The 23,558-nt window shown below is 31.8% G+C and overlaps 1 protein-coding gene across 3 annotated transcripts in view; it reads left to right on the forward strand.

The window, feature by feature from the left end:
- The window catches only part of LOC106462875 (disks large-associated protein 5-like), a 23,681-nt gene extending 1,567 nt beyond the window's left edge, over positions 1–22,114 (forward strand). For 2 of the 3 annotated variants that reach the window (XM_022390519.1, XM_022390524.1), the window contains exons 2-6: positions 2,585–2,716; positions 3,903–4,081; positions 7,843–7,959; positions 13,856–14,090; positions 20,959–22,114. In XM_022390519.1, coding sequence (XP_022246227.1) covers positions 2,599–2,716; positions 3,903–4,081; positions 7,843–7,959; positions 13,856–14,090; positions 20,959–21,107 — 798 coding nt within the window. In that variant the 5' untranslated portion in view covers positions 2,585–2,598 and the 3' untranslated portion in view covers positions 21,108–22,114. The remainder of the gene's footprint in view (positions 1–2,584; positions 2,717–3,902; positions 4,082–7,842; positions 7,960–13,855; positions 14,091–20,958) is intronic. The other variant, XM_022390530.1, reaches the window with a different exon arrangement.
- The last annotated feature ends 1,444 nt before the right edge of the window (positions 22,115–23,558 follow it).

Below are 23,558 nucleotides of genomic sequence, written 5' to 3' on the forward strand. Positions count from 1 at the left end.
TATTTGTAATAATATCGCTAGTATTAATGTCTAATCAAAGCAAGCCACTTGCACTGTAGACTGTACTGTAGTGTAGCCTTATAATACAAGTTACACTTATAAATTACAAGCTGAAATACTCGTCAACTGACGGGGAATGTTTAAACGTAATTAAAACAATGTAAGTTTAACAGCAATCGTATATATTTTAAAGTAATAACTTGAACGTACACTTTATCTCGAAATTTTAAAATTATAACAAAGCTTCTTCATAAATAACATTTGTAGTTTGCTTTCCATCTACCAACAAATAAAGATTTTGAGGTCATCCCACCGTTAAACACCCTACATCTCATTGACCAGGAGAAAATTATGGTTGTTTGAGAAACAATCCAGCAACTTTCATACTTTGACCTTGAATCCCTTTAGAATATTTAACATTGTCTAAAGTGTCAACCTGCCAAGATTGTCTGAGATTGACTCAATAGGCTGTGAGTAATTAACCAACAGGCTTTACAAAATAGAAATAGGGTTAAGTTCAATTTTGACACCTTAGAACATTCCCCATAGTTCTAAGTGTTTAGATACAAATTTTGGTTAATATTGGCCCAATGGGCTCAGAGGAGTTAGGGTTCAAACAAACACACATTTTGTGTATATAGATGTAACTTACAAGTTTTTTTCAGTCTCTGAATCTGAGCAAACTGATTTTATTACTGACAGTGACACTGACAATGTAAAAACTGATATTATTAAGAGACGAGGGAGGTTTGTTGATCAAAATAATTCCTTACCACTGGTAATACCAGTTACTTTTGAATTTTAATCTGAGACTGAGAGTAATATCAAACATGTCAGATGTTAAGTTCAACCTTAACATTAATGATAAATTGAGAACTCACTGTTATTAGTGTTACTGTTAGTGTTTGACAAACTCTTTGTTGTTTATGTATTGTCCTTGGGTTATTACTTCTAAAATTGAAGTGTAAAAGAAACCAACATTAACATGTAATCATATAAAATTGTGTACCTCTACCAAGTACCTGGAAAGTGATAACAGATAGTCCTCTGTCATCAGTTTATGGTTTCATTCATCATAGTGCAAATTTTCATAGTGAAGTAACTAAAATATGTTCAAAAATTAAAACCTTTTTGTGTAAGTTAGGCACTGCTGCTATCCTAACATTTTAAATCTTACTAACTACTTAATGGAAACCTGAATTAGAAGTTAGAGGTAGTAGAAGTTTAACATTCTAATTCATCTGTTTATTGTTATACTATTGGTAATGGCATTACTACTAGTTTTTTTCTTTGTCATAAAGAATGAAAAAAAAAACAATTTCTTGTTATTATTCCAATTGCAAAATTTATAGGCCTAATATTAATTTTAAAAATTTCATTAGACTATAGATGTATGTGTATGTTTTTCACTTTCTTCTTAATTAACTTATTTCAGAGTTGTACTTGTACACAGTGAAATCCATAATAACCTAATTAAGTGAAACCTGAATAAAGACATGCAACCTAGTGTGCTTTTTACTTTTATTATCACTGGTATTAGGAATGTTGGTTTCACTGCTTTACCAGTTTATGGTATTTAAAACTATAAAGAAATTCAGTTACTCTGATTCTAATATATATATGTGTAATGTATGCTAACTTTTTACCTTCTAGTGGTTTATTATCGTGTTTGTTTCAAAATCTTTATAGTTACATAGTAAGCAATTGTCATTACCTATCATTAAAAAAAGCCATTATTGATGAAGAATAAGGAACATTTGGTTTTCTTAATTTTATATACCTATTGTTATTTAATTGGCTTTGACATGCAGTGCTTTACATTACTTCTCAGTAACATTGGGTAACTTTACTAATTGACTGATTGTCAGACTCATTAATCCATTATATTCAACTAATTGATTAGTATTCTCATATGGAAGTTGGATAGTAGAAATAATTGAAAATAATAATAATAATTAGAAACTAATTAGTTTATTATTGTTGAGTCACGACACTAATTGATTAAGCTGAACAACCTTCAATTAATGAAAAAATAATTACAATAAATCATAATGGCAATATTTTGATTACTTGGAGGCTGGAATAATCAAACACCTTAATTTTGATTAGTTGATAATTTCCATGACATTAATTGATTTAATTGTAATTTTAATTATTGATTATTTTTCATGTCACTGATTAGTATAATAGATGCTGATAGATAGTTGAACAGTTGAGTTTATTGCTTAGCTCTGTTTCTCAATACTCGGTTTAAAGTAAAATGTGCAGTTAGTTTACATTATTTTAATTTGTGTTGGATTGCTATATAGATATCTGAAGTTATATTTTTGTTTGTTATTGATTAGCATTGCAAGATATGAACCCACTTAAAAAAAAATTCAAATTATTTTAGACTGGAGTAGCAGAGAAGTTGTAGTACCTCTGAAAACTTCCATTTGGCAAATTCATGTTTCTGGAGGTTTAAGTACATGCAAAAGTGATAAATCAGGTTCAGATCTTCTTTGTAATTGTAGATTTTTTTCCTATTCTTATTTAGCTTTTATTTCTCAGAATTAAGCTTCAGCTGCATTTTTTTATGATCTAGTGTTCAAGTTTATCATGAGTGCCCACAACGTTCTGTACTTTCGACAACAGTTAGCAAGTGAAAAGGAGCATCTTCAGAAGCTGTGTGAAAGATGGAATGAAACTGCAGCAAAAGCTGATATCCCAGATGAATGTAAGTTACTTGTTTAGCAGCACAGTAATAAATCTTCCATAGAAATATTAAATTTTTTATACATTTCTGAGAATACAAAAAGATATAGGTATTTAATTTATAAGTATTTCCAGAAAAAAATCACAAGCAAAACTTCAGTCCGTAAAATTAACTAGCACAGTTTTGAAATGGTACAATAGTCTGGAAAGCTTTCTTACTGAAAAGTTGGTTGAAGGGCAATGAATACTCATTCAGGTTTTTGAAGTTGTTTTAACTAATAAATCCATGTACTATTCAGGTCACTTTTGATTAATGTGAAATTCTATCATATTGTACTGCTGAATTGATTTATCAAATTTAAAGCCTACTTTTCCTTGTATATCAAAATTGATATTTAAATATCTGTAAAGTTTCAGTATTTGTGTTACTGGAACGTGACTAAAGAAGTACTCAAATCAATAGTTTGCTCTCATATAAAAAAAGAAATGAAAATCTTTGTATTAGCTGAAGAGTAAGAGGTATTTACTTTGGTCAGAGTTTTAAAAGTTGTTTTTAGTGTATTTTCTTTAACATTTAATGAACTTGATGTGTATTATTGATTTTTGTCTGTACGTTAAGTTTTTATATTAAAATTTTTACACTTATTTCATTAATCAGCCAATAAGCTATGTTGAATTGTAGTTTTATCATTTATTTGAAGTACTGCTGCTTCAAGTCATTTAATTTAGCAACATATTTTATATTTTATTTTAATATGTTATGTATCTTGTAACAAATCTTTTGTGCAAAAGAAGCATATTATGTATATATGTTTTGAAAAGTATTATAGTTCCTACCTATTTGAATTTATTTAATGAGTCATTGATCTATTTGTACATCTAAGTATTGAAAACTATCTTTCTTGTTGATCAGGATTTTGTCTCTATGGTAACCTTTTTTTATTTGCCATAAAAGTTACATTTTGTTTGGCTGAGAACAAGATTAAATTATTTGATATAATTGGTTTCAGTCCTGTGCTTATACTAATTGACATGTGGGCTGAGGTAGAAGCTATATGTGCTTAACAAGCAATTAAACACATTTTTTTAGTAATATACTTCTATTTCTTTTATTATGTTGAGTTAGTTTCAGTTAGGCAGCTTTGCTATATTGTTTCAAATATTTTTACAAATTGTTTAGTAACTTGTATGTTATGACATTAGACAAGTCAATTGGTTTTTAATAGGTTTGGGACAAATTAGACTAGCTGTTGGTCAAGCACAACTTTTAATGGACCAGCGTTTCCATCAGTTTAGTGGCTTGATTGATAACTGTGAATTTCACAGGGGTGAAAAGAAGACAACTTGTGATGATCTGCAAGGATTTTGGGACATGATCTTCTTTCAGGTATACACTACACTATGCCTGGTTTAGATATTTCACACTTTAATATCATGAAAGCTTGGTTTTAACATATGTTTTTGAAAATCCTATTTAGTTTTTAAAGCAAAATGAAAATTCTCACAAAATAAACAGTGCCATCTAATTGCTTTTTAAAATCTTAAAATGAAAACTACAGGTTCAACTAACATTAATGTCCTAAATGTCCTCTGGTTTTTTCATCTTAACTTAATGCCATACATCATATGTTTTTCTAATGTTTCTTTTTCCTATTACTTTTAAAATAATAACTGGTTTATTACAACAATTTGAATTAGGTAGTGTAATAATCCAGTGGGCTTCAATGAATAATGAAAAGTGACTTACAGGCTGGTACTTGCACCTTGGATCTATGTTCTATCTTTTGAGTTATCTGGAAGCCAATTCACATCAAGATTTTCTCTACCTAACAAAGGACCATTATAAAACTAATAGTAAATATAAAAATAGAGAAATATAATTTAAAATGGTGTATTTAAGTGTTTTACACTTACAAAAAAGAAACCTATCATTCTATAGATATTTGAAGAACTTGTAGCATTCTGCCACAATGGAGCCTCACCACGTCTTAGCAGTCATATTGGCATGTATAGTTATACTATATCTGATGACCACATAGCTTGATAGTAGCACTGCAGCATAGCTTCCATTGCAAAGAGCTCCATTAGAAGACTGTCATGTCCAAAACACATCATTTCTCTCTGAAGGCTTTCCATAATTGATCTAATACTTCAGTTTCTATGTGCTTGTTTTAGCAGTACAATTGCACAGAAATTCACAGGCACTGCATCTTCATTTGGAATAGCATGATTACCTGTTTCAATCTCTGACTTCTTGAGGTATGAGATGATTGAATGGGAGTTATGTCTGGGCATTTTATCTTTGTGAATCCATAACCTTTTGGTGTTAGTTTAGGTGGAGTTTCTTGATTATTCTATGTTTTGTTGTCTGGGACCATGTGGACAGCGTTTGCTACTGGTATTTGTGAATTTTCACATGTTACAAAATACTGCACTTTGGTTACCATGGCTGGGATACGAGTTGTTGCAGATCTCTTTTTGATGGTCCTAGTGTCCCAAGTTGATCCATTTTCTTTTCTTTTTTTCTTCAGTGCCATTGGAACCTCTAAATCACCATTTTGAACTGGCCATATCAAATAACTTAATTGAAATTACTATTAAATCAATTAATGTCAAGAAAATGATCAACTATTTGAAATTAGCATGTTTAATTATTCCTCTTTTCGATTATCCTAACTATCCAACTAAGTAATATATTGTATTATGATTTTTATTATTATTATTTTTAATTAATTCAAAGCTGTTCAGCTTAATTGATTGGAGTTATAGTTCAGGAAAATAGTGTACTACTCTACTCTTCACTACTATTATGGCATATGGCCTTATCAACCCTTGGCTGCTCTTATGGAATATCTTCATCTTTCCCTGTCCTCTGCAACATCTGATCATTCTTCATCTTTTATATAACTTTAAAGACATTCTTTGCAGCATTATTTTGCCAGTTTTTTTCTTGGTCTTACTAATGGTCTCCTATTTTGTGGTTTTCCAAACATAACAATCTTGGGTGGTCTATTGTCTTCCATTCAGGTAACATGTCCAGCCCATTTAATTCTTCTTGCTTTTATGATATTTGAAGAGGTGTGAACCTGCTGATGACCACCCACTCTTGGTTATGTTGTCTTCTCCATCTGTTCTCACCTGCATTATACATTGGCCCTAAATTTCTTCAAAACCATATTCTTAAAAACCTGGACTTTCTTTTCTAAATATTTTGTAAGTCACCATGCTTCAAATCCAGTTAGGACAACTGGTTTTACAATGGTGTTGTGTTTTTAATTTTAGATTTTCTGCTTACACTTCTTTTACTTAGCATTTACTTTAAGCTCCAGAATCATCTATATCAGCTTGCAATTTATTTATCACCTCTATTTTCATATTATCTCTTGTCGCTATGTTTCCCAGATACTTAAACTTGTATACCTATTCAATATTCTGGTTCATTAATCTACTTTGTTCTCCAAACTCATCACTTGTACATACTTTCATAATCTGTGTTTTTTCCCCACTAATGGTTAAAATATCAAGCAGAATTTCAGACTAAAAAATCAACTATAGACCAAATTTTTGTGGTGAGGCAGATTTTAAAGAATATTGGCACTTATTCATTGATTTCAAGCAGACCTATGACTATATACATAAATCAATCCTGTGAAAATCACAAAAATGTTTGGAATTCCATATAGACTAATAGAAATGTTTCAATTTTGTTATGAAGGAAGCGAGTGTTTGGTGCTGTTGGAAATAATTCAAACCAATTATTTCAAGGTGAAGACTTTCCTAAGGCAGTGATGCCTTTTATCATCATTGCTCTTCAAAGTTGAACTAAAGAAAGCAAAAATAGAAACTATGTATAGACATTAGGAAGCGAGCCTGAGATAGGATGACCAAAATTAAATTATAAACCTAGTTGCCTATGCAGATGATGTAAATATTATGGCCGAAAGTGAAGAAGTAATTGCAGAATTAGCATTGCCTTTCAAAGATAAGGTTGAGAAGATAAGACTCTCATAATTTCATCAGTGTATTGCTTTAGCTTTTTGTGAATGATTTTAGTAAATATCTTATAAACTGATGATAATAATGTAATTCTCTATGATACTTGTATTCCAGTATATTTCCTTTTTTGTGTATTGGGATTAGTAGAGCCATTTATCAATCATTCCATATTTTCTTAATTAATTCATATATCTGTTCTGTCATTATGTTGCCACCATTGTTACTCAGTTTAGATGATATCTATCCCTAGAACTTTATTATTATTTAAAGACTTTACTCTGTCTCATTTTGATAAGGTTGGTATGTTAAATTGTTAAATAAAAACAAATTGATTACATTAATGACAACATGTAGGAGTTGATGTTCTTAATTGGTGTTGGGGATCACTGAAAATGGAAAAGCTTTCTTTAATATAGAGTTTATAATCTGTGGTTCCAGAGTTGAGAATTTTAAAGTTTTTTAGAAGTATGGGGTGGTTGTTATTTTCATTGCGTAATCAGATACAAAACTCGTGTGGATTAGTTTATATCTGCTTCTTGCTGAAATTCCCATGTTGTCATTAATGTAAACAATTCCAGATTCTCAGTGTTTTAATTTGATATTTAATATTATTTTAAAGATACAGGGTTTATACTTATATTTAAGCCTTTCTGTATAATAGTTTATCTTAACAATGTTATTTATTAAATGTGTGTATGCCACATGTTTTATCATACATTCCATTATATTGTTGCCATTTAAATCTGTTCTTTCTAAACTTCCGATTGAATACAAAAGCTTACTCAATGCTAAAGTTGTTTTTTGTAGTTCGAATATTATGAACTAACTTTTTTCTTTGAGATATTAATGCTGATGATGGAATTCCAAAACGTCTGTATTAATAGTGTTTTTGGTATTACGGTGTTTTTAATATTTTTATAAAACTTCATCCAAATCTATTCTGAACACATCTTTTTGATTAATATTTTGTACAGAAGGGCTGCTACATACCCTTTCCAAATGCAATAAATTTCACTCTCATTTTATTACCTACAAAATGTATTATTATGTTCCACCCCAACGTTATAGTGACTGTATGTGGTTGTCATGTGACATCTATTAACTTGGTAGCTTTATTGAATTTATAATTATTTAAAAATTTTTCTGCTACAGGTAGAAGATGTGAACCAAAAATTCAACAACTTGGAAATGTTAGAAAAATCTAAATGGAGTTCTGAACTTGAAGATGGTGTAAAAGATACAAAAGCTTTAAGTAAAACAGTCACAAAAGTAAGTCATTTATGAATTGCTCTGTTTGTTAATGTTGTTTTAGTGACATTTTATTTTGACACATAATCTGTGCTTAAGAAATAAAACATGTTTGCTCATATTGAGTTTAAAAAAAAAAACATTTTTAGATTAGATGACTACAGTTTCAAACTGTTTCATCAGCCCAGTACAAATGTATGATTTTAATCAAAATATGCATCGTAACTTGTTCTGTTGTGTCAACCTATAGTGTAAATATCATAGCCCTTTAGGAGAAACATATTCCCTTAGTCATAGGGAATTAAACTCTAACAATCGATTTGAAATTACGCTTACTAGAATTTTGAGTGGTGAGATCTTGTATTATTTGAGTGTGATTTAGCTGCATATGATAATTGTTTAAAATATAAAATTCAGAAATGAATAAATGTAATAAGATAACTTGTAAAAAAAATAAAAGGTTCCAACAGTGAAAAATGAGGGGATTAATAAGATTTTAAACCACAAATTTGGGGATGGTAGCTCCTCAACAGACATGCCTAAGAACTCTTAGATCAACATGGTATCAAATAGATGCACTAGTATGTGAAGATATTCAAGTATAATCACTTCTATTATCTCAAGCCAATCCAGTATGTGTATCTCATGTGATTTATTAACTGATCTGGTTGTACTGATTGGCTCTGAGTGCCTCATTCTCCTCTGACTGTTGTTAGATGAAGGGAAGTGTTTCAAATTTCTGGATTTTGTTTTAATCATGTTAAGTAAATGTAGAATAAACACATGAGAATTTCTTTGTTTTGAGGGTTTTGAATTTCTTTTGGGAGTGTATCTACATCCCTCTTATATCTGAGACTCCTGTCTCATTTTTTTCCTTTGTGACAAAGTCTTTGGAAAGTGTTTCCAATTTTTTAGAATCTCAGACTGAGTATTCTCACCAGCAACATTTTTTGGTCTCCTGCCTCACCAGATCTTGGGTGCCCCAATAGGTTCCCTGTCCTTGGGAGTAACATGGGGTTGCCCCTTTCCTGTTTCTTGTTCTATTTCCTTTACTTGCAGGGCTGGCCATTGTGGTCCGTGAAAATGACTTATTTTGTGTGCCATCTCTCCTTATTTTTGCATATGTGACTCCATTTGCTGATGATCTTTGGGTCATGCAGGACTCCCTGTCTTCACACTCCCTCTCCTCTTTGTTCAGTTGTCTTGTCTTTCCACCTCCTATGATCCCATGCATCTTCAGCACCTCAAGAAGGATATGTCTTCTCTGCTGGCTATGGAAGCTGTAGTGTGGGTTCTTCAGACCATTCAAGGTTTTTATTCCTGTTTTTTTATTGTCTCTAAGAAGACTGACCTCCTTGATGTTCCTCAGGAGCTGGGCATTCTCTCCATTTTGTGGATGACCAAAATTGATGTTTCAGGATCACATCTTTGTATCCTGATTTGTTTGTTTTCTTGTCATTTAGTCAGTTTGTTCACAGAAATCAGGTCTTTCAGTTTTTGGCCCTTTCCTTCATGTTAGTCATGAGCTCTTACATTTTCAGTCAGGTTATGTGAGCATTTGTACAACTGGTGCATTCTTTGGGAATATAATTCCATTATTATATAGATGACTAGCTCTTTCTGGTTCCATCTCAAAGAATTTCCATAGAGGCAACCTCCCTCCTCTTCCTGGAGGCATCTCATCTGTGTTAGCTGGTCTAGTGCTCCAAGTTCATCTTGAGTTTGATTCAGTATCTAGTCCACCTGGGTGTCTTTCTCAATTTGTTAGTGGGGGCAGGCTTATGCATCCCCTTTGTGTCTTCACACCATGGAGATTTTGGTTTACAATTATCTTTGGTTTTCTATGCTACCTACACAAGAAGTCCTCTTGCATCCCCTTCATTAGACCCTGGGTGGACAATGTAACATGTTCTGGAATTCCTTATTTATGCTTATGACTCTCCATCCCTCTATTGTAATGGCTTGATCACTCCAACCTGATTTTGAGTATTTCCCCTTGTCTAGACCTGTATCTGTTTACAGATGCCTCTCTTTCCAGATGGGATGCAATTCTGGACACTTCTACCATCTCAGGGTTTGGTCTCCAGAGGAGAGGCCCCCTTCATATCAATGGCCTGGAAATGTTGACTGCTTGTCAGGCTTCCCAACATCTTCAGTCTTAGTTAATGTTTATCTAGTGATGATCCATTTCGACAATCCCACAGTTGTATCTGATTTATCATATCAACTCTCAAGGTAGCATTCCATCTCAGAATCTGTGCTTTTATATTGTGCGATTTCTCTTTTCGTCTGCAACCATCAAATTCAGTTACTGTCCTGGGAGTTTTGAACCTGGTGGATCACTTGTCTCACCTAAACAGGATCCTTTCCGTGACAGTGGTTTTTCAGTGGATATTTTCCCACTATGGGAGGCCTATAATAAATGTCTTTGTGACTCTCCTCAACATCAAATTTCCTTTTGTTTTAATGCCAGCTGCAGACTCTACATCTCTGGCTGTTGATTCCCTGAGCCATGATTGATCTAAGCTATTTATTTATGCCTATCTTCTTCTTTGCTTTCTTTTCAGTGTTCTGTCTCTCATTTGTGGCACCTCTTGTTGGGTCCATCCAATTCTTCCTCTTTGACCAGCTCAGTTGTTTTTCCCTTTTATGCCATTTGATTTTCTGGAGCCTCTTTCATTTTACCTTTGAGGGTCCCTTCTACACCAGCCACAGATGTCCATCACACCATCTTCTCATGTGGGATTTGTCTAGTTTCTTGTGAAACAGTCTTCCACATTGGCCTTTTATTGGAGTAAACGAATCAATCATTTACTACTGCTGGCTCCTTCTCCACTTTTTTGCTGGATTTTCATATTCTGCCTCATGTATCTGCTATTTTTACCTGGCTGTATGACAGACTTCTACATATCGATGATCACTCACTTGTCATTCCTCTCACCCAGTCCTTCCTCCAGACTTCAAGCTCCCAGTTGTTCCATGGGCTTTCACTAGTTCTCTGTTTGAACCTTTGGCCTCCTGTTCCATATATAATCTGTCCTTGAAGATGTATTCTCTCTTTCTGCTTGTTTGTGGGAAACGTCATTCACTTGTGCTTTGGCACCTTTTGCACTCTTTATCACAGTGATCAGTTTATTTCCAGATCATTCCTACTCTCCCTTTCATTTGTTCTTTATTTGATTATTCTGATCCAGATTATCTTTAATATCTGGTTTGTGCTATTTGTTATCTCGTTTGGACTGCTCCATTTCATGAAAACTGCCATCACCTGTTCTTGACATGGGATCCACCTCTTCTTGTGACCTATCACTTTTGACTTTAGTTGGGTGAATTTGTCATCTAATCTGGTTGATGTATTTTTTGGGGGGTAAGGATACCCTGATGTTTTATTGCATTATCTTTTATCAGGTTTGTCAAATCACAGCCTTTCTATGAGATCCTACAGACTGAAAGTTGGATAGCATCTTACAAGTCTGTATCACATCACCTACATCACATGATAGTTTCTTGTGCTTCTCGCTTTTGCTTCCTTCTAGTCACCATTCTTCAGTCCACCAAAGGATCTTATGCGGTATTATTCTTTGTTTGTTTACTTTCTCACCTGCTTGCTACTTGCTGTTCTTAGATCTTTCTGACCATCACCTCATGATGATGGATCCTACCCATGGCCAGTGTTGCTTCACAGGAAACACCTGTCCCAAATCCTTAGTTAGTAGGTGGAGTATGAAAAGTGTTAAGCCCATCTGTTCTGCATTTGAAGAAAAAAAAATGACAACATCAGGTGTGTGCTTATTGTTTCTCATTGTGGGATGTAATTCCACATGACTGTGCCTGATGAAAAGGTACATGCACACCTCTCAGGTGTTCTACCCCTCATGAATTCCCCCAATTTATTTGAATAGAGTATGGAATAACTCTTGCTTCTCCAGTCCCAAGCCACTGAAGAAGTCAGTATGCAGAGTTCCTCATTTGGCAATGCACTGATACCAGACAGAGTGGATGTATCCTTTCTTTGGGAATTAGAGCTGAGGTGTTACCTGATAGTATAGTACAGGACATCCCACTGCTTTATTAACCAAGCCATTCCACATGGTTAGATCCAGCCAGATTGGTTTGAGGTTTGCCTTGGGACACAGGTCTGGATTATTACTCCCTGCCCAGCTTATTATGGTGAGTATCTCACAAAAATATTTCTCTATTATGGAATGGCAATATATATTTTCAAAAAAATGTCAGAAAAATTGGCAGAATGTCAGATTGCTCAACTGTACGTTATCTCAAAGGCGGACAACTGAGCATGATTGTGTAATGTGGCAAGAGCTATAAGCCAACTCTACTCTATTGGAAGAAGAGTATTCCCAGCTTAATATGGATGTGGTCTCCCACTGAGTGCTGCTCCACTAGACTACCTCTCAAGCTTTGTGGATGTCACATTCCATAATATTTTCACAAAGAAACTCATCTTTGTAATTTCTTTCTTTGCACTTGGCCCTCCACCATCTATAATGTGGGATTAGGTGTTTGTGGTGCAGAGAGGTGACTAGTGTTTCTGAAGTTAACATTTTCCTTACTTGACAATGCATTTCAGAGATACTCACTTCTCTGCATGAACTCCTTTCCTCACCACTTCCAGTGCATTAGTTTGCCTTGTCAAGAATGAACTTGTGTTGAAATACTAGTGCTAGGGAGAATACTGGAAGATGTTTTGTCCTTCTACTGATAGAAAGCTGTAGTCTAATGATGATTGCATCATAGGTTGGTGCAATACATGTTGACGCATGTATGGTTGAAAGCTCTGTTCAAGGCTTGTGGCAGTGCACATGAGGTAATAGCTCTTTTTGTTGCAGAGAGGTATTTTTGAGTCATTTGTAAGGCTACGCCCTGGATTATGTTTACAATTTCTGTAGCAAAGTAATTACATAAACTGTAAATGTCTACTCATCTGAGTACAGCACAGAATTAAAAGGTGAAGTTAATTTGGAAGTGTAGAAAAGTCATTACATGTTTTATTGTGCTCTATTTCAAGTATTTATTACACATGCAGTTGAAAAGTTACTTGCAATCATAAATAAGAAACCATTGAAATTATTTTGGGAAAACAATAGGTCAAGCTTGTTTAATGTAGACACGAGCACCTAAATTATTTCAGTGACTACAAACTTGCAAGACAGATGTAAATAATCAGAAGTTACTAAATCTCATCAATTATGTTTAGATTCTCTACAGGCTAATTATTAGGTTGTGAAATCCATGGTAGAACGCAGTAGCAGTTGAGCACTGAAGTGCAATTTACTTGGATATTTTTTGGGTTTACCATTAAAAGAAGTGTTTTATTTCTAAAGCTATTTCCCCTTGGTTAAATAGAAAAAAATTATTGTACATTGTAAAGATGCAGATAAACATTATAGTGTATTATGATTATCTACAGAATATTTTGTTTTACAAAAATATCTTTCAAATTTTATTTTTTCCTTTCTGGTCCTTAGATTAATCATGTACTTTAAATTTTTTTTGCACTATTAAGTATAGAAAAATAGTTATGCACAACTAAATCAATTTTTATTCAAAATTAACTGCATTTTTATCAATTGATATATTTTTGAAAAAGTTGCAATGCTACTGATTCTTAGATTTTTTTTTATTGTTATGTTACATTATTTTTGGTTTGCTTACCACTTCCAGATTACATTTTAATTTTTGTCACCATGTTGTCCAGTAATTTAAGTAAATGAAATATACTGTTATTTATGAGTAAAGTGCTGGAAATCTAAATATTAAAAGTATGTTGTATGTTGAACTACCATACCATTTCAAGTTTGTGCTAGATAAGAATTTCCAGTTTATCACTATTCTAATGTTAGAAGTATACAAAAAAAAATCAAAGTTTTATTAACATGGACATTTTTCATGTATTTAGTCTAAATCTGAAACTGGGAAACATCAGAAATTTAGTAACGTATCCTCACAAATGAAAATGCACATATTAGCTGCCAGACAGAGACTTGCAGAAGCAAAAGCTCGTACTGTAAAGTCTTCAAGCAGCAGTAGCAGTAATGATGAAGAAAATAAAGAAAATGAAAAAGTGTTTGAAATGCCAGGTTTTTTTACTGTCAACAGTCCAGTAAAAATAGCTCAACAAAGAAATAAAAGTGGTAAGTGTAGAAAGTTTGATCAAAATTGAAAGTGTAAATCTTCAGGAAAAAAATTAATTAATGTTATTTTTTAATAAACAGATATGATCATATTTTCCCTATGGGGCAGAGTACAGATAATCTGTTGTGTAGCTTTGTGATTAGCAGCAAACCAACATCAATTAAGAACTGTTCCAAACTATGTCAGCTCTCTTAAGACCAACTAGCTTGAAGGTGGAGAAGATGATCTACATAAGGTTTGTATGTCCATTTGAGATGGAGAACAATTGGTTTGGATTTGTTTTCCTTACATTGGGTGATATTTCTATTGTTACTTTTCTGTCAATAATGAAAGTATAATGGCAGGAATTAGATAAGCTGGGCAGAAAAGAGCTCATACAGCTTGAAACTGCAGAATTCAGCTGAATTTTTTTACAAAATTAAATATGAGGAAATATGTTTCATATTGAATGTGATGAAAGAGATGTAGTGGTTGCATGATGACAGACAAAAAAAATACTTGGCATGTACACATACATTATGAACTTGTACACAAGTGTAGTTTCAGAAAGGTATTTTTATATTTTTGCCTAATCACACTGCTTGAAGTTTGATACATAACTGCTTTTGTAGATGAAGTTATCGCTATTATAGAAAATTATCCTTTTATTAAAAAGCAGGAGTTCCTTTATAATATGGCATTTTTCTGATTGGGATAATACAACTGTTGGTGCTCCTCAGGGTTCACTTTTGGAACCTGCATTTCACATTTTTTATTTCAGCAATGTTAATGGTTTCTTGGCTAGGAGTAATCCTAAATTAAGTGATGTTACTAAGATACTGGGAAGAGCTATTACTCTTTGGAAAATTCCTATGCATGTGGTATGCAGGCATAGTATGTTTTATTCCCTGTTTTAATATAGAATATTTCAAAATTTCTTAGTCATTCTATGTATGTGAAGTTTTCACAGCATGTGGTCAAGAAAGCTATTAAGTTGGTTTTGTTCTAGTTGTTACTTTCTTTGTTGTTTTCTTGAGAGAACACTTGGTTTGCCCAAGGAGTGTATGACTGTAAAGCTGCACCTTGTGCAGTTATGTAGACAGCAGCATCTTCTAATGGTAGACCAGGTGCTGGAAGTTTACAACTTTCCTTAAGTTTAAATGGGAATGAACAGTCATGTTGGTAATGCTGTTGCTCTAGATTGCTATTTAACTATAGCATCTCAACCAATGCAGTTTTGAATGAACATCATTTATTATACAGTAAAAGTGGTCAACCATTGTCCATGAGCAAGCACACACAATATTTGTGTTTGCAAATAGCAAAGATTGTTCAGTGTATTTTTATTCAATTTTGTCTAGTCTCTTTATTGCATATTTATAAATTCACTTATACAAAGAACTTGTGCAAATATTATGTGCAAAACTCCTGTTATTCTGTAAACCTATTTTGTCATTCTAAGGAAAATCATTTAGACCTAAAAATAACAGGTTCTAGTGTCTTGTCCAAAAATGTAAAATCAGTTTGGATACTGAGAAAATTGATTACATGATGTGCTTGGGTTATGGACATTTGGAATGAATTTTTTGCATTAGCAACATTTGAAAAGGTAGTCTTGGGCTTGAATTATAGTCAATTATAGGAACTTTTAATTTTGACGGATATATTGTAATGTTGTGTATAGAATACAGTGACAGTTTCATAGAATGGTACCTGCCTTAAGAAATTAAATTAATAAGAGAACCTTTGATATAATGTTTTCTTTAGAAATGAAAAGAACTGGAGGATACTTGATGTAGATGTTTATATGATTTTTAAATACTCAAACAGGGATCACATGTATGCAAAGGACCTGCATATTTCATACCAAAAAATAAAGATGTATAAAGTTGTGGGAGATCTGTTTAGTGTATGCAAAATTGTTATTTTTACTATAGATAGTTGCATATGCCTATTACTCACTAACCTAACTAAATTTATCTTTAAATGAAGATTTGTGTAGCTTTCAGATAGATATAATATGAAACAAAAAACATTTTCAGGAAAGGAAAGAATATCTAAAAAAACTATTAAAAAAATTCCTAGATCAATGCTTTATTCCTAAGTTTCTTAAATGGAATACATATATAGAATCTTAGATACTATTGTTAATGTGATAATTTTATAAAGGACAGTTCATAATATTTAAAAAAAAATATTGTTCACTTTCTTTACTTAGTGATGGGGTTCACACTTTTTTTTTACTGCATGATGAATCTCTATCACTAGGCTAATGCATAAATTTATAATAATGATAAGTTTCACAACAATGTTACCAACTCAATTAAAATTCAAGATAATCTTAATCTGTGAACAAGCTGGAACAGAAAAAAAAAAATAAAAAAACTATTTTAATGTTAACTTTTTTAAACATTATATTGGAATGCAAATTTTCCACCAATCTTGTAGATTTTTGACTTTAGAGTGTTTTCCAGAGTTGTTCACAAGAGTTGTAATAGCCTGGAGTGAAATATTTTTCTGGGGGTGATACTCTATTGCCTATTTTACCATTCCAACAAAAAACACTGAAAGTCAAGCTTTTGTGAACATGCATTACCATATTTCAGTCACACACAACCATAACATATTGTCTATGTTCAGATATTTTGTTTTGAACCACCACAATTTTTGAACATAGTTAATACAGTTTTCCAACTTTATAAAATGCTGCAGTATATACAGTAGAACCTTGACATTAAGGGCATCCTTCTGACTGTATCCAAATGCCCTCTATAGCAAGGTGCTCTTAATATCAAAAATGAACCACACAAAGCTGGATTCCATATTGACCATACTAAGTTTCTGAATTTTAAGCCCCCCCCCCCATTTTGTTTGGCATATGAAAGACATGAGTGTTCGTGAGTTGCATGTTGTCATGACATGGAGCATTGTCGACAGAAGGTCTCAGTGGGTGGATTAGTAGTGCCTTCTTTATTATTGATCACAAAATTTCAAAGTACTTCCCTTCAGAGTTTGAACTGCTGAATATTTCACACTTATTTTCCGTGTTTATTTTACTGTCAATGACTGATATGGAAATCTGCTGAAAATAAAGCAACAATTCACCGCTTGTGTCATTAGACTGTTTACGTCACACCATAATATGATACTCTCAAGAGCAACAAAGTACACACACACACAAATAAGTCGACTTGACCCTTGCTCCGAGAACATGATATGGAATTTATCAGCTTATGTATCCTAAAGCATTTGCAACAAGAATTCCCGAGAGTAACAAGATTGCACCTTTGAATCTGTGAAAACTTTTATTAGAGTAAAATGGTTCAGAGCCGATCCAATAAACATTGCAAGTGTTTGAATACTGGTCATCCTTTTGGGATGTTTGGAGCTTAGCATTATACCTTACAGGCATACAAAGATAACTGCTCGCTTTATCAAGTGCCCCTATAGAGGAGACTAAAGACACTGCCCTAAATCGAGAATATCGAGGTGCCTGTTGTTGCAAGAGTTATTTTGGTTACAAATAGTAGAAAAAACAACTGAAAAGGTCTGTCATTAGTGGTGTGGTGCCCATTAATCGAGGTTCTGCTTTATATATACATTATCAAAACTTGTGACTACAGATCTCCACAACAATGCTAGCATATTTGCATTATATACTTGTTTAAAATGAAACTAAATGAATAATTAGAAAATGCTCTGTACACAATTTAACTGGCTGGCTGGTTAATTTCAACTTCAGGTTTTAGATGGTGGCTTAGTAGAGTTCCTTTCACCTGAATTTTTATAATTTTTAGCCACAGCATAGTGGCTCATAGAATGGCTCCGAGTGTTGTTTTTTTCTTCAAGTACAAACTTTTAGCTCATTGCTCTGTCATCTCTTGACCAATTTGAGGTCTAATTACAGTTTTGGACTCAGGAGGTCAAACCCTTTTGATTGGTGTATTTGACCACACCCAAGGTCTCATAGATTAATTTACCCTAATCCTGCCTTGAGGGTAGGCTGGTAGAGATCCTGATGAGTAATACAATTGTAACAGGTATATGCATGCCCCATACTTGGTATTGCTGGCACACAAAAATATCAGTTTATATATAAAAGCCAAGTATCGGTCAGTCACACTCAATTTCTCCAATTTTTTGTGAGTTATACGAGTCCAATTCCACCATTTCTTGTAAAATACTTCCTCTTTTTATTGCCTGTTCCCATCTTAGTTGAATTTAATTGCTAATATAGGCATAAATAGCTCAAAAATTTAGCACTTTTTCTGCTACATAAAAGCCTGTCATGGAGGGAGTTCCCAGGAGCAGATGAGGCATGGTGTTATGTGTGTGACACCACATCACCCACATAATTATGATGTCAAGTTAGGTAGGATCTGAATAGGAAAGCCGGAAAGACTTGTGAAAAATAAGTAAAAAAACTAGTGCTAATCTATGTTTGGGAATTATTATGAGAAGCCTTTGTTAAAACTGACTGAAGAAACCAAATATCTGTAGGAAAGAAGAGGATGACTTTTCCTCAGAAGAACAGGTGTGTATGCAATCGCATAGTCATCGTATGTTTTAATCTTTTATCCAAAAGCATCAGTATGTAGCATGTTCCTTGAAAAGGAAATGTCAGATTTCTTTTTTTTTAGTATTGCCAATTTTATATGAAATAGTTTTGATTTCCAGTGGTTTCCCGTCATTTTTGAGGAGTTTTTATGCTAGAAGCTAATAAAAAGGAAAAAAAGATTTATAGATTAATTTACTCTAAATTCTGCCTCAAAAAAGAATTTCAAGTGCCACAGCTATTGAGGATTCCCTTTTGTTTACTCTGATGCATTAAACACAGTTTGTAAGTTAGTTATTTTGTCATATGCTGTTAAGATAGTGGTAGATGTGAGTCTGATTACCCTGGTGGTCAGATATCATACAACACTTGACCACACTAAGGTGTAGACATTCTATATTTGAACCAAAAAAATTATTTTGCTTGGGTATAAAACATATAGTGGTGTTTTAAGCTTCTTCTTTCAACTCTCAGTTTCACTTTGGGAGTATTGATTCAGATGACTTTTCATTATGTTTATTGATTGAAGTAAAAGTCATGGTTATGATGAATAAAAATATCTTAAATTATTTATTTCAAGATAGAACCATGAAATTTTCTATTTAGATTGTATCTTCAATAAGAATTTCAAGTATATTTTGAATTGAGTATTATGAAAATGCTTAAATTTCATGTCTGTTTTCTCCAATTGGGCACCTAAATATTAGTTAGGATTATTTTTTGTGATTTTCACATAAATAAAATCCATTAAGAGACCACTCTTCACTATTCTTAAAAGATCGTTTTAAGTAAATATATAGTGTTTTAATTTTTCTACTAAATAAACTAACCAAAGACAAAATGAAAATTCACTACCTTTTTGAACTAGGAATTTTATATTGAAGAAAATGTGATGTAATATAATTTCTATATTCATAGTCATTGTTAGGTACATTTATGATTATGTAAGTCTGATTATTAATTAGTTACCTTTCAGTTACTAACTAATAATTAGACTTGAATGATCGTATATGCTACTAACTATGGAAATTATTGATATGCAACCACCACAAAGTTCTTATTTTTACATTCTTTAAATATTTCAAAATGTAAAAGTTTTTAATAAGTTCAGTTAAAGTAAATTTAACAGCTGATAAAAGACAGTTCAAATTTCCATTATAATATCTCTTTCTGATGTGTTCTCAAAATCTTAATCTTATTTGAAAACTAGCATACAAAAAAATGGCATATAACATGGTGTATATTTAAGTTTCATATATTATAAGCATACAATTAATCTCATCCATATTTCATTTAATACTCATAATAACAAACACCTTATTGAATTAACCATATGGATAAGTAGAAGTATAACTTTCTATAGGACAAAGTTTAAACAAATCTGAAAAAGTAGATTATCTTAAATCCAAAAGTATCAGAATACTTTATTTTTAAGGCAGAAAATTAAATGCTGTTTTTTGAAAAATTTGGCAGTAAGCTGGTGTAACTTTGTGTACTGGAAAATGTAATTACCTTCTTCTAGAAATAGCATTAATAGCTCTTTTAGCACATAACTTATGTTACTTGTATGTGGTTTTAAGACTAATCTAAATCCAAGCTGGTTCAACTTTGTTAGATATTATTGGAATTATGGCAAACAATGCTAATGATAAGGGTACCACCGAACTGATGATTTAAAACATTCTAATATTATTAAGTTTTAATTTTTTTGTACACTGACTTATGGTACTAAGAATATCAAGTCAGTTTATTATGGAGGATTGGTTTCATTAATTTGTTAATGCTTTAGTTCTGAACTGTCTAGAAGTTCTTGTTGATTGACACTATCATGGTGACAATTCCTTAAAGTTATATATTTGATGCAAATCAGGTAAGTATGTGTTTCTTTCTTTAGTATTTTATCTTTAAGATGGAACAGTGTGGCCTAATGATTAATGCTTTGGACTTTGTATATGAAAGGTTGTGGGCTTGAAGCTTAACTGCAACATGTTGTTGTGTGCTTGAACAATGTATTTTACACCACTTGCTTCAGTTTACCTAGCTGTATAATTGATACCAGTGAATAGCTGGGGGTTAAGCTGAGGTGGACTGAGGTTTGTCACCATTCTCACTCACTTATGCCACAGGAAAGTAGAGTTAAGCACTGGCTTTATGTGCTTTTTGAAGGCCAGTAAGGATTAGCTCATTCATTCAAATGATATTTTAAGCTATGTTTAGTTTGTGCAAACTGTAGAGTAAAAAATAATCCCAATGAAATGCATGAAGGTTTTTATATTAATTTTTTAAGCAATAATTAGTAAAAGTAAACAATTTTGATTATCTTATTTTTCCAGAGTATACCCTCCTGAAGGCAGAAGCTGCTTCTCCTCTTGCAAAACTTAAACCTCATCGAAAACCTGAAATGAGAAATTACATACCTTTAGCTTGTGTTACTCGTTCAGCTAAGAAAGCTTTGCAAATGAGTGATGATGAAAACATATAGGATGAGGTCATTAACAGATTTATGTGCTGAAGTTAAGTAAATTATCTTAAAAAATCAATTACGTATGTATATTGCATGAACATAGCTGCATATTTCAGCACGTTAGTAATTCTTGTATGGAACTTTACTCACAACAAATACAAAATGGTAACTGATGATTTTTTAGTTACAGTTCTTTATGATGCTGTATCAAAGCTTGTACCTTTTCTAAATATTCCCACATGTTCAGTCAATACATAAATGCATGTTTATTTTCTGTGTTAGTTTGGTAAGGATACTGTTTTTTTACACTATTTAGTTTTGAAATTGTATAATCGTATATGTGTACAAAAATTTCTTTTTCTGTATCTATGTGTTTGTACTATGGTTTTATAACCCTAGCTGTCTGCTTTTAATATGTCCTGTAATTATTATTTTTTAATGATGATAAAATTAATTGTACTCTTATATAAAATATTGTACAGGTAATCACTTGTTAATCATTATCTCCAAGTTTTAAGTGTCATTTAGAATATTTTGATTTAAAAAGTTTAATTAAACTTTCTGTATCTCAAATGCTTTTATGCAAAATCAAAAATAAAGTTTTAGGGGTTACATTTTTAATGGATCTAATGTTGTTTGTTTAAACAATTTTTTGCTTAAATTTAACACTAGTAAACCTTATAAAGATTTTTTGTAAGATTTAGTTTTGTGGCTAAAATGTGCTTTAAAGTTATTGGTCAAAATATATGTTGGAGTTAATTTCAAGTGATCCATAACTCAAATTTATAATACAAATATACTTTCTATTGGAAACTGTAACTGTAAGAAATTATGAAAGGATAACCAGAAAGGTATATTTAAATATTTTTGGTATTTGTCATTTAGCAAATTTTCATAATGCAACAATACTTTTTATAAATAAGAATACAAAAAAAATATTTTTGTCATTTGGTTAATTAACTTGTGGCAAGTAACCACCTTTATATTAATGATAATTTTGGATAGAACTATTTGTTAAAATTATCTTAAAAACATGCCCCTTTTTTGTCTCTGTTTTAGTTTTTAACATTTTTATACATGCCTTTTTGAATAATTAGAAGATTTATAGATCTGCAGTTTCTTAATTAGTATTAATGTTTTTCAAACAAAACTTCATAGATCTTGAATACCTAATAAAACAAGGAAATGAGCCATTTAACTTAGAACATAAACTAATTATTTTACTATAACATTTTTGAATAATTTTTTAAGGTAACATAAAAATTTAAATGTTTTCTTGACCAGTTGTTAACATTCCTAGTTTGACTTGTTTTTCAAAATGTTGTGTTGACTCTGATATATTACAGTTTGCACAATGCAACTCTTGTTTGAGTATTTCCCGTAACACCTGTTTGTATAATCTTGGAATGATAACAACTAAGAAATAACTGTTATCTTTGAAAAAACTTCAAATTTTGTTTCCTGTTGTAATGCATGAACAATGTTTGAAGGGTTTATTTTGTCAGTATTAGGAAACCAAAGTTCAAAGTGTAGTTTATTGTTCAAAAGCAAAATAAATTTATGAAATGTTTAATTGAACAATTTTTACAGAAATGTAGAATTATGAGTATCTATCTGTAGTGTGTATTTTATATGCTGCTTCTTCTGTTTATTTCTGTTTGATTGTGTTTTTGCATTAAAGAAGAATTTTGTGCTATAGAAGAAAAAATAATATTCCATGACTTTCAGGTTTTGATTTTCCTATTGTACATAATTTTTAAAGTTCAATAGATAAATAGAAAGTACAAAAAATCCTTAAATTTGCCAGTAAAATATTGACATGTACTTTTGAAGTTTTGATAACACATTATTATTTTTTTTAAATCTAAAAGTTAATCTTTATTATTTTAAATTGTAGAAATAGTTTTTGTTTTTTAGATAGTAAAATCTCTACAGATGCATCTTTGTATTTATGGAAAAGTCAGCATTGCGTTTGAATTGCTAATGAAAATAACTAAGATAAAATGTATTTCAAACGACAGATATTGTATTGCAGTGTTTTCTTGAACATTTATTTATGGTATATTAGATCTACCAAAATGATTTCGTGATCAAAGTTGTATTGAAAATATAATGTCATGTTTCAAGGATGCTTTACAAATAACTGAACTTTTTTCATAACATATGTTTTTGTGATTAAAAGTAATTTTCAATTTTAACATTAATATAGTTTAATACATAGTCTTGCTTTTCTTAACATAAAAGTTGATTTTATAACACAAAAACAACTTGTAAACTTAATTATCTGTAAGTCATAAACAGAACACCTATCACAGTTAATAAAGCAAAATATAACAAAAACTAAGTGCCTAAATAATTTAAATATATTTTATACTAATAATGGCTGGAGACGGCTTAAATGGGTAATGAAGAAAAACTTTAATATAAGTTTAACATGACAGCAAATGTACAACGTTTCGACAAGGTTTT

This window comes from Limulus polyphemus, unplaced genomic scaffold, assembly GCF_000517525.1.
Source record: "Limulus polyphemus unplaced genomic scaffold, Limulus_polyphemus-2.1.2 Scaffold49, whole genome shotgun sequence".
Lineage (NCBI taxonomy): Eukaryota > Metazoa > Arthropoda > Merostomata > Xiphosura > Limulidae > Limulus > Limulus polyphemus.